This window comes from Convolutriloba macropyga, chromosome 7 (genome assembly GCF_964194025.1).
Source record: "Convolutriloba macropyga chromosome 7, txConMacr16.3, whole genome shotgun sequence".
NCBI lineage: Eukaryota > Metazoa > Xenacoelomorpha > Acoela > Convolutidae > Convolutriloba > Convolutriloba macropyga.
Window position 1 is genome coordinate 50,961,128 of NC_134474.1, and position 17,936 is coordinate 50,979,063.

Below are 17,936 nucleotides of genomic sequence, written 5' to 3' on the forward strand. Positions count from 1 at the left end.
TGATATGACAGGGAATGTGAGATGTAGGATTTCGGGGTGTCCTACTTAATAAAAACAGAAGTATCTAAAGATGGAGTGGATTTGACTAACATGCTGCATGTGGCATAGGTTGATGAGTCCACCGTGTTTCCTGAATGACATCATTGATAGCGTGCATGCCTGGGTGTCATATGGGAAGAAAGACACGTCCATGTGACAGAGAGTGGTAATGAGGATGGGCTGTTGCCAAGATACCACACCCAACCAATTCACCCTGCATATATAGTTACGTAGACGATCATAGACATATGCGCCTTCACGGTCTTGTCTGCATTCTTTTGAAGGTTTTTATAAAACTTAACTTCTGAGAATTATTGAAAGGAATCATGCTATATTATGTAAAGACTATCAGGTATGCCGTCTTAGTGCCGAATATTTATTGACTCAGTGAACTATTTTAAGCGGAGCTCTTATACACATGCTTCCAAACATCCCAGGATGCGGTTCAGGACCCCCGCGACCTTTGATCAGACCAAATTGGATTGCACACAAGAGCTGATAAGCGACCAAAATTACATGTTCGCATGAGATCTATGGTCTTAAAAGTAGTGTGGACAATTGCAGCACGAGGTTATGATCAGAAGGTAAGGTCTGGCAAATGGTTTGCTCACAGACAACCATTTGGATGGCACAAAACAAAATTTGCCCAAACCCTCTGCCCCGCAGTGTATCATCAGCACAGTCCAATTATTATTTTCAATCTGAATTTTTCACTCACACATAACAGATTATAAGATTGATTTAAATTAGATTAATTATAAAATAAATTAAAACAAAGTACATTATAAGATTATTAATAGCCGCCCTCATCTTCTCAGCCGGCTATTATAGCGCTCCTATTTTTTTTATAATTCAAAGAATTTGAATTGTATTGGGGCGCTGTCTTTTTTTTAAGATCTGTTCACACATTTTCATGATTTTTGAAGTCAAATTGGAGTAGTGATTTTGGTCACGCCGGAACAGGAAATGGAGCGAAAAAGCGAGTGGTTTTGCGGCGTGAATTTTTTTCGCACAAATTTTAAAGTAGAGTGAGAAAACGGTGTTTGAACAGAAATTCGGTTTCTCGGTAGTGGTGTTTTGTTCACATGCGGCAATTTCACTCTGATTTTTACTGTTTTTTCGTTTTTTTGGATCGGATTTTTTTCTAAATGGTTTTTCCAATCCATTCACAGCTCATTCTAGGCCTAGTTTTTTGTTTGAATTAAATATTCATTTCTCGCTAGTGGTTTTTTTTTGTTCACATGCGGAATTTTGACATCGATTTTCTGTTTTTTTCTTATTTTTTTAATCTGATTTTTTTAAAATGGTTTTCTCAATTCACTCATAGTCCATTCTAGGTCCAGTTTTTCTGTTTGGTCAATGAAATTTCTTTGAAATAGACGTCAGGACTTGTCCTGCTATGTTTTTTACAATTCAAAGAATTTGAATTGTATTGGGGCGCTGTCTTTTTTTACGACTCGAAGAGGAGTATTGGAGAAGTCAATTTTATTGGAGTGAATTTTTTTTAATCAATTTTATTGGAGTGAATTTTGAAGCGGGAAATGAAACGCGTGAAAAAATTTGGAGTGATTTGGTTGCTGAACAAAAGTGAAGAGCGGAGCGAAAAGACAGTGGTTTTTTGTTCATACCGCTGTTTTTGAGAGAGCGAGAAATTGATGTGTGAAAAAATTTTCTCTGAGCAACCGAAATTTTTTTGTTCACGTGCGGCTTTTAAAAGCAGTTTTTTTTGCAATTTTTCTTGTTTATGAGGTTTGCTTATGATATTGTATTGGATTTGGGCTCGTTCTGATAGGAATTGAAGGTTTCAAGTAGTTAATTTGAGTTTTATGCAAATTTGGAGGTTTTTGATCAGTTTTGCTGATTTTTCGACGAAATTTAATGTATTTTGGCCTTTTGTTTTGTTTTACTGCTTTAAGTGCAATTTGCATAGAAGCTCGTTACTCAAGGATCACCAGGGATACAAATTGATAACAGTTTTGTTGTTATAAATCATTTTTTCTGAAGAAAAATGGCAGAAAAATTAGGAATTTTTTAACCACTTTTTTAAATTTTTGGCTTTTTTTGGTTTTTTTTTTCAATGGTAGACAATTTCTTTAGCTTGTTATGACTTGCCCATTTTTCCGCGAGCATTTCATTGCTCTATTTGCTCAAAGTAACTTTATTTGGCTTTATTTTTTCTTGTAAAATTTAAAAAACTCCTTTTTTCTCGTTTTTTATTTGTTCAATTTGGTTTTAAATGTCGTTTCTGTTCTTCCTCAACCTTTGATAGCATTTGGGGAGTTTTCTAGTGGAAGTCAGTTGTTGTAACTTTTGTGGATGTCTCTCATTTTGATTGCTATTAGTTTCGAGTTGTTTTTGTTAAAGAAAATCGAGTAAATCAGAGCAAATTTTGGCCACTTTTTGTCTTTTTTCTAAGTTTGTTGCCTATTTCTTCCAATTTTCTGTTTTTATTGGTAACTTTTTCTCAATAAATAGCATTTTGGTAGGTGTCGATACTATGAATTTGCACTTGAAGGCTTAGCAGGGATGTTTTCATTTAAACAAATTATACAAATCTCTAATTCGTTAAAGAGGTTTTCTTAGTCTTTTTTTAAGTTTGTTGTTTAACGTTTCTCTGCAAGTACTAGGTGGGCGATTGATCTAGCCAAATATATAACTAATTGATTTCTATGAGTTATGGATGGGAAGCTGCATGTTATCTTTTTGTAGAGAATTTTGTTTGGATTTTTAGAGAATATTATTTTTTGATTTGGTCCTTTGTCAAGTTTCCAGTTCTCCAGTCTTTTCTTTGTGAATTGGTTACACTGTCTGTCGATTGATAATATGGTGGTGATGCATCTGATTAGTGAGAGTAGTCAGATTTCTACTTCGAGTCGTTTCCGGAATTCTTCCGGCTATGTTTTTTTTTTTAAGATCTGTTCACACATTTTCATGATTTTTGAAGTCAAATTGGAGTAGTGATTTTGGTCACGCCGAAACAGGAAATGGAGCGAAAAAGCGAGTGGTTTTGCGGCGTGAAATTTTTTCGCTCTAAGTTTAAAGTAGATTGAGAAAACGGTGTTTGAACAAAAATTCGCTTTCTCGCTAGTGGTTTTTTGTTCACATGCGGCAATTTCACTTTGATTTTTACTGTTTTTTCGATTTTTTGGATCGGATTTTTGTCTGAATGGTTTTTCCAATCCATTCATATTCCGTTTTAAGTCTAGTTTTTTTAGACAATGAAAATTCTTTGAATTGTACGTCAGGACTTGTCCTGCTATGTTTTTTTACTTCGTCGAATAAAAAAATGTTTCGCTTTACCTCATTTTGCCGCTTTTTCAACATTTTGCGTGATATCTTTTTGACTTCTCTAGGTTAGTTTCTCTCTTCTCTCATTCTGCTAAAAGTGATTTTGAACATCAGTTGCTCAGCAAAGCAATTCAAAATGAACAGAGTCAGTATAAAAAATTGAAGTCAGAAGTACAAACGGGATAAACCCATAAAGCCCAATTTTAGATGCCCGCTATTTGAAAGTCGTTCCTATAAGTCTTAGTTACCATCTCTAATGCTTATTGGTATTGATAGTAGCCCCTGTAGCCTCTCTCTAAGAAACAGAAGTACGTTATGTTCAACTACGAAATGCCATCAAAATAAATCGGACTTAAAAAATGTTTTTGGACAAAAATCTTTTTTTTTTCAATATCTATTCTTTCAATCCCAATCATGCTTATTGGAAGCAACGGCGGCTATTTTCCGGCAACCTGCCGGGTATGTTTGAATTAGAGCAGAGATATAGAGCTCCTAAAAGTATAGATTATCAGGTTACTGAACAATAAGACGGCCTAATTTCAATATTTTGAGAAGTGATATGTTTTAGAACGTAGTTTACTTTTTTTGAACAAATATAAAATCAATTGACAATTAACTTGGTTATCATGATTTTAGTCATCAACACAACTGATTATCAGTTTAATTAATCAAATATCAGCAGTCCGTTTCCTTTCTTCACAACAAGATTTGTTCTCCCCACTTAGGTCAGGTAAGAACAAAAACTTGAGATTGGAGGAATTATCATAGCTAGAGTGCTTTCAGCTGGATGCATACTGTTGTTTTGTTTTTCGGTTGTTTACTTGCCTTACAGGTAGAATAGTAATAGGCTTCAAGCTCTGGGTGTTCTCGGCAGTGTTTATGAATCCAACATCAGGTACCCATATATCAGTGGGCTTCAGTCTCACAGACTTGCCCCTGAACAATTCCCCATTCCAACTCAGACTGTCATCTCTCCACGATTGATACAACCACCCACTCAGCACCATCTGAAAAAAACGAAAAAATTGTTTATTTGAAGGAATTCATAGGTTCCGGTCTGTAATATAATAATGTTACACTCATTTTACACTCTAAACTCATTCATTCATTCATTCATTCGCAGATCATTTCACCTAACTGTCAGTGAACTTTTCAATCTGTTTTTCCCGTTTGTGTGAAAACATTATGTTTGCAGTTACAAGCAGCTGTGCTGCTCATTCTCTTTCTTTTCAGTCTTATGAATAGTTGCTCAATTTAATCTTGCTGTAACATTGCTTGTCAAATAAGCATAGAACAGTTGTAATCCGCCTAACGAAAATATAATATAATAATAAATTCGTTTGCGATATACAAATAATACAGTCATCATTCATGTATACCGCGCGAGCACCAAAAAGCTGAAAACCTGTGTGAGGGACCGCTTTAGAGCTTCTTTTCCCATAAATTTTCCTTTGACTTTGCACTTTTGAAAAAAAGCCAATTGCAAATACTTGTTCTAATGCTAGTGAAAAACGTCAATGAATCCAGTAAAATGGACCAATTACCAAAAAAGATTATTAAAAACTTCCGAGTCTAAAATGTAGTTGTCCCTAACTTTATGAAGAAAATCATTCAACTTTTGCTGCTAACAATCAATTGCTTTTCTTATTATTGTTTCATCAAATTGTGCCAGTACGTTATATAGTAAGCGAACTCTGACTGATAACCGTTTTATGTTTTGCTTAGTAAGTTTATGAATGGTAGGTAAATTTTTTAGTCTCTTTGTATCATTTAATGACTTTTCAACTTCACGTATTTCTAAGAACCTGTTGACTGATTCATGTGGATGAGTTCTGCGTAGGATTGAAACCAGTAGCTTAAATACTTCATAAACGTGTAGTTCAAAAATTGAGGCTATTGCGTGCTTTTTTCTTGTCGTGCGAACGTCCGATTTCTTTAATTGAAAGACTATTCTGAGAAAAAAATTTTGTTGTCTTTGTAACTTTGTTAAGATCGGCTGGGTTGTGGTTCCGTAAATTAAAATTCCGTATTGGCAACTAGGTTGAACATATTGTTTACAAATTTTTACTCGAAGGTTTTTGTCTAGAAATTGGCGTCTTTGATATAAAATAGTTATCAATTTTGCGCATTGTTTTTTAAAAAAAAATTACATATTCTCTGACGTCAAGTCGATAGTCAATGAGGACGCCAATATATTTCACATCTGTTTTGGCTTGAATTTTAGCGTTATTCAAAGTGAAATACTCTGATTGTTCAGCTTTTTTTCCAACCAACATGAACTGTGTTTTAGCTTCGTTCAGTGTAAGTTTGTTGTTTTTCATCCATTCCAAAATTTTATTTAGCTCCAGTCGATGACTGTTTTCATTATAATCTCCAAAAATCTTTGTGTCGTCTGCATATAAGGTATTTTCACAATTTTTGACAATCGTCGGAAGATCATTGATGTACAAGAGAAAGAGAAGAGGTCCTGGAACGGATCCCTGGGGTACACCATGTGTAATGTCTCTCATATTTGATGAGTTTTCGGAGAACTGCACAATTTGCTTGCGGTTGGAGAGAAATGAGCATAATAACCGTCCTACTGTACCTCTGAGACCATATCTTTCACATTTAGCTAAGAGCAATTGATGATCAACCGTGTCGAAGGCTTTTGATAATTCAAGTAACGTGCACTGCAATGGTCTATGCTGTTGTTTTCGTTCAAGTAATGCTTCAAAAGTTTCGATTATTGCGTCGACCGTTGAACGCTTACTTAGAAAACCCAACTGTTTCCCTGACAATACCTTATGCTTTACAAGAAAATCTGAAATTCTTTTGTGCAGAAGTTTCTCAAAAAGTTTGCCCACTACTGGTAGTAAGGAGATGGGTCGGTAATTTCCGGCTTCATTCGTTGGTCCCCCTTTATGAATGGGTATCACTACTCCAATTTTAAGCAAATTTGGGAAACATTCCTCCTCGACGCATTTGTTGAAAATTTGACTAAGCTGTTCTGAAATGGTTGGTGACACAATCTTAAGAAAAAAATTTAATAGTCCAAAAGTATCTAGATTTTTCTTGTTGTTCAAATGTTTGAGTTCATTCAATATTTCCAGTTTGTCTGGTTTGCTTAGAAACAATGAATTTTTATTCCGTGGTATGCTAGATATTTCAAAGTTTTTTTCAATTTTTTTGCCAAGTTTCGTCCTATTTCAACAAAAAAAATCGTTGAGCACTGTTGAAGATATATCTTTCAATGGATCATGGTTAAGGCCTAAGCTCTTTTCGTTTGTCAAGTTTTTAATGAACTGTAAAATTTTTTTTTGTTTTTGTCATTTTCTTTACAGAAAATTTTTGAGTAAAAATCTTTCTGTAATCTGCGAACTAATTATTTACATTTGTTGCGCTGCCTTCTGAATTTTTCTTTGGTCTCTTCAGATCTATCATCTAAAATTTTTTTCCAAAGCTTGATCTTCTTAGAGCACTGGTTTTTCACTTCATTAGAAATCCATCTCTTCCCTTCACTTTGTGGTTTTATGTTTTTTTGAGGTATTATTTCGTCGAGTACTTTTTCCATTAGTCTTAGTAAATTTTCTAACATCTCCGAGCTAGTGAGTATATTTTTTGGGAACGGGTTAATTTCAAATTTTTCTCGAATTTTGTTATGTGATAGGAGTTTTGTTTCTAACTTTTCTAGTTTTTTTTCCAATTTCGCGAAATGAAACTCTTTTTTTTCGCTGTCTTTCTTTGTGTTGATTGATCTTGATTCTATGGTGACACCAAAATGATCACTCGCTGACGAAATATGAACATGTGTTTGAACGGTAAAATTTGAAAAAACTAGGTCAATTTTTGATTGACTTGATTGTGACACTCTCGTAAAATCTTGGGTTGTTCGCAAGCTCAAATCCTAAGGCATGTAGATTCTGTATAAGATTTTGTTTTCGGTCTGACTCACCCCGATGTCTATGTTAAAATCCCCACAGACAATATGCTTAGTATTGCTTTCTGCTCTGATTTCAAATAAATGGTTCATAAGAGTGTCAACAAACTGAAAAGCGTTCATTTTTGGTGCTTTATATATTACAGTAATCAGAATTTTTTTCCATTTTGGGACATTTGTTTTATCAGTTAAAATCTGTAAATTTTGGTGACTAGTTTTTTTGATGGTAGTAATATAATTTTGTTCCGTACTAAGGACTGCCACACCGCCGCCCCTTTCAGATTTTCGATTGCATGTTTCAATAGACTTCCACCTGTCTTGGCAGAAGATGTTGAGGTTTGTATACTCACGCAGCCATGTTTCTGTTACAATCAAAATTGAGGCTTAATATTTAAATTTTCGAGCTCAATATTGAGTTCATCAAAATTGGCTCCTAGTGAGCGAATGTTTTGCAAGTGTAACAGTTTCTCCATTTCACGTTGATTTGACCTAACTGCTGTTTTTAAAAGATATGTTTTTTTGCAAACTAATTTTTGATTTATAAAAATGAGTTTTTTTAAAAAATTATATTATTTTAAAAGAGAATTCCTTAAATGAGTCAAAAAGTGAAGTTCTAAGTCATCGTCTACTAAACAAAGTGTCGAGTTAGATCGTTCTGTTCGCATATTTAAAAAAAATTAATAGCGGAAGCAAATTGACATTGGCAAATTGACAAATTGCTCCTTGAAAGAGTGAAAGCAAAAACAGTACTTTACTTAATATCAGTTGCGTACGACACGGTCCAAAGAAAAAGAATCTTGTTCGATTACACCATGGACTCAATCATCCCTGTGACTCAAGTCAACATTGATCAGACTTTCGTGCCTTCAATATTTTTGTACCCTCCAAGAGAACTTAAATTCAGCGTACTGTTTAGAATTTTGAGCTACTCAAACCCTAATTGAACGCAGACCACTCTTCAGTATTTGGATGCTCCCGAAAGTACCTCTCATCACATTTTTGGTCATTTCGAAACGCCTGTAACCAAACTCAATTGTATTAACCAGAGTTTCTTTAAGTCGAAACGAGAATAAAACCCTATAATTTTTAACGCAGTTTTTCTACTGTGCGCTCAAAGACAGTCTATCTGTGGACAGGAAAACAGCTGATCAGGGGGCGGTATTTGTCTTATGATTTCAACTATCCAGGTTGACCACCTTAGACGAAACTTTGAAAACTTACTAAGACTTATAAGCTGCCGTAGAAAACTTACAAAACTTTGTACGGCACCGTATAAGGCTGTAATAAGTTTTCTACGGCACTGTATCCAATTGATGTAATTGCCAATTTCTAAAGTCTACCTTCCTAAAGGTTTGGGCCATTTAAGGTTTTCCCTTGACTGTATCGAATATTTGAACTTAGTTAACGTAAAAATACCGGCCATTTTCATATTTTGCGAAAAATTGTTAGGATTTTTGAAGATTTTATTTTATTTTAAATTTGTCTGTTTTGGAGAGAGCTTTTCGAGCCTAGTATTTTTTTAGCTAGTGCTCTGCTCAATTCTCCTATAGCTTTAGTTTGTAACTCCGCCGTAGCCGGTCCCCAGCCCGGATGAGAAAGGAAGAGGGAAACACACCCAGAACATACTGGAAAAGTCTCAAAAGTCGGGTAATTCAACTTGACTGGAGCCTTTTCCGACAATTTTCCAGCTATTATTTTACCTTAAAAACCTTATTAATCTTGGTACGGCCTTACTACGGCACCTTATCAGTCTTGATATGGCATTAGCACGGCACCTGATAAATCTTAGTACGGCCGTAGTACGGTGCCGTAGGAAACTTGACAAGACTTAGTACGGTTTTTTTCTAAGACTTATACGGTGCCGTAGTAAGGCCTTAGTAAGTTTTCCAAGTCTGGTCAACCTGGGTAGGGTCAAACTAATTTAGGCTGTGATTAACTGAACCGCAATGCTTATTTATCTCCAGTTTTTCTTATTCTATATTTTTTCTCAATTAATAGCCCGTTTACAACAACTTCGTTTAACTACCATTTTCAAAGTGAAAAGTTTCGGATTCATACGGCCAATGTTGTGGGCTGATTGTACAATTTCCTTTACAATAATTCGTAATCGAGAGCAAAACTTGCGCTTTAGCAACTAAAATTTCCTCATTTCAGAGGACTCAAGGTCTCAAGTTCCATGATTAAAGGTGTTTAGACTTGTTGAGATGTTACGCCACTGCTCACTTAAGGTTATTTTCACAAGACCTGCTGGAAACATTACGTTCCGTTTGGTTTGATGACGCATTGCATTTGAGTAATAATTGATTTTGAGACCACAAATGGAACAGCTTAGGCATCTCAGTCTTTTCGTTAATTGCGAGTCAAAGAGAAAAGGAAATCTGTTAAGAAGGCGGATTCTAAATCCGTTCTGGGCACAGTAGTTTGCTAAGTGAAAACAAATTTGCGTTTTTCCTCTGGATATTTGGACAAGGCTATGTCAACTCAAGGATATGTTGATCTTTGCCTTCAACCGAGAAGCAAAGCACCTATTGTCGTTGAGGCATCAGTTTTAACAGAGATGACAAAAAGAATTGCCTTCTCAACAGGTTAACACATAGTTGGGAGACAGTTAAAGACTTACACTTAGCAGATCCGGATTTCAATTGACGATCTCAAGTTGATCTTATCATAGGAGCTGGAAATTATGAGGATTTATTGGTTGGGAACAACCGACTTAAGGAACCAAATGTCTCCGTTACTCATTGACTATCAGTATTTGGTTAGTAATCGGACAAAAAACTTGCAGCACTGCTGTACCTCCAATTTGCAAAAATTTTTCGTATTGTTAGTTGAAGACAGCTAACAACTTTTCCGGGAAATCGAAGAAGAGCCAGCAATTAAAAATTGGACTACTGAGGAAAAAAGATATGAAGAGCACTTCACTTCAACAACAGGACTTAGTCCTGAAGAAAGATTCATCGTTAAATTGCCTTTCAAGGAGGAAGATAGAGCCTTGGGTGATTCGCAACAGCAAGCACGACCAAGACTTCGGAATCTTCTCAGCAGACTTCAAAAACATCCAGAACTATATAGGAGATACAGCAAAATCATCAACAACTTTATCAGTCTTGGACAAATGGAACAGATACCAGCAAATGAAATGCTATTGCCAGTGGAGAGGAGCTACTATCTGAGTCACCATTACGCGTTGAATGACTCAAGTATTACCACAAGTTTGCGGTTTGTCTTTCAGGGTTCAGCAAGCACTACGAGCGGAATAACTTTGAAAGTTCACCTGATTGTCGGACCCAAGCTTCAGCTGGCCTTGTCAGCTGAAATTGCAAAGATGCACAGACAAAAAAAAGTTGAACGCCAAAGAGAAAGACTACCATTGGTACTCTGAAAGGAACCCAATTCAAAAGGTGTCAAAAATTATAGAATGCTACGTGTTAAGTATGTCATAGCATCATCAGCTTTTCATTCAATTCCGCCATTATATGTTTAGCAGAAGAAGTTGAAAACAACAATACGCAGCACTCAATATTGTCGAAGTTTATGTCAACGACCTGTTAACAGTACCAGCCGGCATGGAAAATGTTTCGCAAATGCAGGACACAGTGTTATCAAATATTTCGCGGGCCGGTTTTGATATTCGGATTTAGACGTCTGGTAACGCCGAACTCGTGGAATGACTGCATCTGCAAACTTTCGAGAAAGAGTTGTTGAGATGACAATTAAAAGCGAGGACTACAGCAAAAAGACTTTGGGGTCAAGTGGAGCCCATATCTTAAGCACTTCATCTTTGTAGCAAAGCTTGACAAAAAAGAAGGCATCGACCAGTCAAGAAATACTGTCAGAAGTCACCTACTTCTTTGACCAATTGGGTTGGTTTTTTCCTACAACAGTGCACTTTTAGTCGTTTTTGCAATTGCTTTGGATGGATCGACTAGTTTGGGACGATGCTTTGTCGTAAGTTTTCAGCAGCAGTAATGCCTACTCAGACTTCAGCTCTATGACCTAGAAAGTTTTACGTTACCCAGAGAAGTTGTATTAGCTTCAATCGACATGGAAGCCACAAGGAGCCACAAGCATCAATCGACATGGAACTTCACTTGTTTTGTGACGCATCAACAACAGCCTCAGCTGCAGTTGTTTATTTTCGAAAAGTTTCGACTCCGTTCAAACGAAAACTCTGAGAGCAAAGATCAGAGTTGCCCCAATAAAGAGCTTGTGTGTACCCCGATTGAAGCTCTGCGCAGCCCTTTTTGAAGCTAACTTTGTGAAGGCAGCGATATAAGCATAGAACAACCAGCGCTTTCGAAAACAAAAAGTGTACGCTAGGACAGATCCGACAATAAAACTGGCTTGGCAACAAGAATTTCCGCGTAGGTGGAAAATTTTTGTTGCCAACCGTGTTCCAGAATTGCAAAATATCATTCCAGCCAGCAACTGGAATTTTGTGCCAACAGAGAACACAGCCCACTGCGCCTCAAGAGGGATATCAAACAGAAATCTAAAAACACATATTCTCTGCTGTTATGGAGTTAAATGGTAACAGAAAATTGTGGATCAATGGCCAACAATTAGATCAACCGAGGAACATCGGCCAGAAGATAGCGAAGAAGAGGAAGAACAGCATGTTCAAACGGGAAGAAGTTAACAATGTTGATAATTCAAGAATACATTTTAATTCAGCTTCGGAGGACATCATCATTTCGAAAATTGGTTTGAATTTTTTCTTACGTCAGAAAATTGATCCAAATGGTCAAACAGGATGACACAGATACCTTTTACAAGAAAAACACACTCGAAGCAATCCGACGCCAAAGGAAACCACAAAAAATCTTCTTAGAATCCATCATAGAAATAATACCAACAGAAGATCACAAAAAGTTCATTAGGAACAGGAAATAATCTTCATTTACCTAATCTGCTCAGCTCTATGAACCTTTATCAAGGACCAATCGCCTTATAAAATCTGATTCAACGCCTTTTCTTGGACGAGTTCGACATTATTGTTAGCGAATTGTCTCTGATATTAGAGATAGGAAGAAGCAACAACAGCAATTTGAAACTACGGAACGTCTAAAATTAGTAGTACATTGTATTTCAACAAATTCCAGCAACTCAACCATTTGCGTTGACTCAGAAAACCGCCAAACAACTTTCTTTATATGTTCCTTCAATAATTCTAAATATAAAGTTCTATTCCAGACAGAAGTTAGTTCAAGTTTAAGGAATTAAATTTTCAATTTCAGACCAAGCTATTAACTTTTTCTCTTTGAAGAGTTGTCTAGATTTTCCAATTATTGACGGAAAACCTAGAATTATTCTTTATACGTTTATTTGTTCCGGCTATAACAGCTCTAAGACCACAATTTCTCGTATTACTCTGTAAATAATGGTTCCCAGATTGTTTAAATGCATACAAGTGTTCAGATAAACCACTGCACCCAGCGTTACGTGGTTTATCAATTTCATTACTAATTTGGAGAAAATCCTCTAGCCCAGAATAAATCAAAAATCTTTTTTATCCGCCTTGTTTGATACTAGAGTCATAATTACCTATATCGCCATCTTCCTAGCCCATATAATAATTTGGCCTATAGTTGAAGTTAAAATAGCGTGGGAAATGAAACTGGGCTGACAAAGAATTATATCTGGTGGTGGAATTTAAAATTTGACAATAGATTTAACAACAGAATTCGAGGGACCTGCTTCAACAAACGATAAAGTCATCAATCGGTTCAATTTTTCAAACTTTACGGAATGCATTCGAGGAGGTCGAATAAATTAAAACTTTTCATCTACTAGTGTTTCTGAAATAGAGTCGACGCCACCAGTGTCTATATGACAATCTGTGAGCCAACTCTAAAATTGCATAATTCCATCATTTTTAGTTTGTTTAAGAGAAATTAGAACAGAACAAAAAAATTTATTGACAATCTGTAACACCATGAAAATTTATAAATATCAGAGCTGGCACGATATATTTTATCAGTAAATTCGAGATTTGCAGCCATTTGAAATAATGCTTAAGGGAACGTGATAAAAAATTTTCAACTTAATTGTAAACTCGTTCTCTTTTGAAATCACTTATAACACTTATGAAACTTTTATAAAAGTGAAAAAAGCCAGTAATTTGTTAAAGCTATTCGTTTGTTGACCCAATTGTTAAAACTGTAATGCGACTATCCAAAAAAGGGATGTCATTTGTAGGTTCAGTTCACGCAGAAGAATAATTTACAACAACAGCTGGGACATCCTTCCAACTGAGCAGTTTTAATGTTTCTGGATTTTGACAATTATTACTGAAAGCTGTCATTCCTCTAATGATTGGTTGTCAAAGTTTAGTTTGCGCCATAATCTAAAAATATTCATCGCTCATTTTAAAAGATGGAAAAAATTAAAAGAAAAAAATGTTACCTAAAACATTGACAAAACGATGAGCTTTAACAAGAATTATTACCTATTTGCCATTGATACAAATGCTATTAAGCATGGCCAGCAGCAAACACAAAATATGCCACCCAACGACAGCAGCACCACCCAACCTGTATTACTGTTGTCAAATGTCTTGGATTGAGGGCAAGATAATTCAACGGAAGTTGCTTCATAAACGATGACTCAACTCCGTCTTCAACGTAGATCATTTTATGAGAACAACAAATTACTTCGAAGTCAATTGACACCTGTTTTTGAAAAAAATCGTAACTCAAAGTTGTGAAGGAACAAAACTTAATGATACTCATTATAAAACAAAAAAAATTCTTACCCCGTTAATCCACGATTGGATTTCAGATATAACTTATCACTGTACAGAACTACATAGTGCATCATTCAAGAGCACAACAATACAGTCCCTAAATAATCACAAAAAACATGCAGGGATTTAGTACTTAAAAAGTTAATGACGTGCTTCACAAAGACCGTGCTTCAGAAAAAACGTGCTTCACGTACTTTGGTTCGTTAAGATATTACAAATATTACAGTCTTATAAAGTATAAATTAGAGATTCTCAAAGTAAACAGGAGTAGTTTGAGATCTTGCGATCGCTAAATTTAGGGATGTCTAAGATAACTTTTATAATTGTACAGTTGATTAAATAACGACAAAACTTTCCGCAGGAAAACACGCTTGGCGTGATACTAAGGACTGCCAAGACATTATTCTCTGAGTTGGCTTTGCGAAACAACTCTTCTGCTTTCGGATTTTTAACAGACCCAGCAGCAGTCATAAAAAAATTTCTAACAACTAGTCATCTGAAATTTTTGTAAACCGTGCAGTCTTCTATCCTTTGAGAAGAAAATTTGAATATGAACTCCTGGAAATAACTCTCATTTCCCTGTTTAATAGTACATGTTTGCTATAATAATAACAAAACTGCATCGGTGAAAAGTATTGACTTCATACACCAACGACAGTTACTACTGGAGTTTGTCAACATTCAATTCTTTGTTCTCTCTCTAAGATTGAACGTGTCGTTAGATTAATTCAGAAATGTTTTTTTAATATTATATAGTAATTTTGAAAAATTGAAGGAATTACTGTTCTTTTGGCTGCCAAGGTAGTCGCATGACATGAGTACAATGGTAACCAGTTGAAACTTTCATTAAATTTTTCATCGCACAGTAAACGAATTAAAATCAATTCAATTCCGACAATTTGAACTAGAAACATGATATTTGGGGAAAACTCGCGAATAAAGAGCAAACAACAGAACAGACTGATGACAAACTGACAAAAATAGGAGCCGGCGTAACTCCATTAGACGTCTTTACGGGAGTAACTGGAAATGCGTGCTCTCTCGGCAGCAGTTTTGGAGCCAGCCGAAAGTTCAGTCAAAAACGTGAAGACATCCACTTGGCTTTATTGCAGATTCAAATAAACAACCAAGGGTGGGATTGAATTAAAAGCAAGTCAACTCACAAAATTGGCCCCAATCCCGACCAGCTTGAAGATGTAAATTCAGTGCAAAACCAAATTATCCAAACGCAGAAAAATCACTCATTGATGTTAATGAAAGCAGTGGATATTATTCAAAATAATTCAAGAACATTGATGGCATGCTCCAAACTGTTCTATGCCAGAAGCCAAATGCTTCAAAAACAGACAAGACCTCTGGGATCTTTTTGAAAATTGCTAAATCAATTTAAAATTTACATTGCTGCAATCTACAGCTATAAGCTAATAATCTTGAACTCAGCGATTATTATGATGAACAAACTAAATCCTATGGCACTCCTCCCAAGATCTTACTTAAAAGAATTTTTTCGAAGTGTACATTGCCAATCAGACAAGAATGATTGTCTTTTATTGGTTTTACCAATAACACAAATTTTAATTTACTACGAAACAAAAATAAGGAGGAAAGTCGACATTGTTGACGATGGAATTCACTTCACATTATTTATTAATGCAGCTATTGTTCTGAACTTGTATGAAGCAATAGCGATATCTATGCATAGTGTTGAAAAAACGGTCATGGGTATCAGTATGTCATTGAATCTGATTTTATAGCAGCTTCCTCTACAAAAAAAGCGTTACTTTCACAAGCGGAAATTAAAAGATGTGTCGGGTCGAGTAGCTTTTCCGTGAGCATAAACAATTTCTCTCTAAAAACATATGAAGATACATAAGATACATGTTTCGGACCACTACTTACTACAATCATCTGACTGCTGTAAAACGAGTGAATTCAAAACCGAATGGCTTCCTTTAAAAAAAAACGAGAAATTTAGGAAATGGCAAATGGTTGATAACATCAACAACATCGAAAATTAAAAAGTATTTAGGCCAGACAATCAACCATGATCTACTGAAAAGTGAAAAGAATAGTATTATCTGGATTCCAAGTCTGTATCATTGAACTTTAAGGCGGGACAATGCTGGAAAACACATTCTTAGAAATTAGAGCAGACATGTTTTTATGCCAAAACACAGCGCTCCAGGAACTGGATATCAAACTGACTGATCCTTTGAAACATCTCCTGTCCAAAATTCCGGCGATGTACAGCTTACTACATTTTGCAACCACTGATCAAGCAAGATGAGTTTATTGAGCAGATACAAGTCCAAATGTCACAATTTTTTGACCATCAAAGACAATCGTTACAAAAATAGATGAAATTGCCGAACCAATTTTATTGGTTATACAGAGTATCCAATCCAGCCGAACGAATATTTGCTTGCAGACCGACTCCTGGAAGGATCCTGTCATAATTGGCACATTCTCTTTCATAACCTCAAAAGTGTTGGAGTCACTCATATATTACGTTTTTCAGAAGTGCGGTCAACGATATTCTAAATTGCAAAAATTTAAGATCGACTCATTTAGATTTCATCCAAAACAAAAATTTCTGGTAACAGAAGAGAAAACGCAGACAATTACGCTACAAACTGGAAAACAAATTGTAGAAGAAAACATTGTCATAACGGAAAAACAATTGTCAAAGCTTCTTGGACCTCTCGCTCCACAACGAGAGGAACTCAAAGTGACTCAATCATCTTACAACGTCAATCTATTTTGCAGCATTTGTATATTAATCTTTAATTAGCCTAAGAGGAGGAAACACATTACAGTAACTGACATAGCTGACATGAAGTCAATGCTGCTGCACATTGTTCTTTTAAAGAGACATTTCAAACAGTCACTTTGTTCTTTTTTATAGAAGGCGCAGTGTTATTTAAGATTTGCTAATCCAGATTTCATTTGAAATACAGTTTTTTGTAGAATAAATTTCAGATATTCAAGAAATGATTATGATTGATTTATTAGACTGTTTCACTAAAATAATTGCACAAGAAGATGCAGGAGGGGTTTGGAAAAAAAATAGACAAACAGAATAAAGTTACAAGCAGTTGTTTTGGAATAAAAAAAACTTGAGGGAATCTGCTCAGAACCTGCATCTGAAATAGATAGAAAAGATCGCAAATTGTTCTTTTTCGATTTGAGATGGTTTATTTTTTGAAGCATCTTGATCTCAACATCGCTTGCCTTGTTTTCCACCGTAAATATATATCGCCATCTTCCTAGCCCATATAATAATTTGGCCTATAGTTGAAGTTATAATAGCGTGGGAAACGAAACTGGGCTGACAAAGAATTATATCTGGTGGTGGAATTTAAAATTTGACAATAGATTTAACAACAGAATTCGAGGGACCTGCTTCAACAAACGATAAAGTCATCAATCGGTTCAATTTTTCAAACTTTACGGAATGCATTCGAGAAGGTCGAATAAATTAAAACTTTTCATCTACTAGTGTTTCTGAAATAGAGTCGACGCCACCAGTGTCTATATGACAATCTGTGAGCCAACTCTAAAATTGCATAATTCCATCATTTTTTGTTTGTTTAAGAGAAATTAGAACAGAATTTATTGACAATCTGTAACACCATGAAAATTTATTAAAATCAGAGCTGGCACGATATATTTTATCAGTAAATTCGAGATTTGCAGCCATTTGAAATAATGCTTAAGGGAACGTGATAAAAAATTTCAACTTAATTGTAAACTCGTTTTCTTTTGAAATCACTTATAACACTTATGAAACTTTTATAAAAATGAAAAAAGCCAGTAATTTGTTAAAGCAATTCGTTTGTTGACCCAATTATTAAAACTGTAATGCGACTATCCAAAAAAAGGGATGTCATTTGTAGCTTCAGTTCACGCAGAAGAATAATTTACAACAACAGCTGGGACATCCTT

The 17,936-nt window shown here is 35.4% G+C and overlaps 1 protein-coding gene across 1 annotated transcript in view; it reads right to left on the reverse strand.

Moving 5' to 3' along the window:
- The window catches only part of LOC142343056 (acetylcholine receptor subunit alpha-like), a 54,739-nt gene that overhangs the window by 3,086 nt on the left and 33,717 nt on the right, over positions 1 to 17,936 (reverse strand). The window contains exons 2-3 of the mRNA XM_075394744.1: positions 4,153 to 4,334; positions 91 to 253 (exon numbers count right to left, since the gene is read on the reverse strand). Coding sequence (XP_075250859.1) covers positions 91 to 253; positions 4,153 to 4,334 — 345 coding nt within the window. The remainder of the gene's footprint in view (positions 1 to 90; positions 254 to 4,152; positions 4,335 to 17,936) is intronic.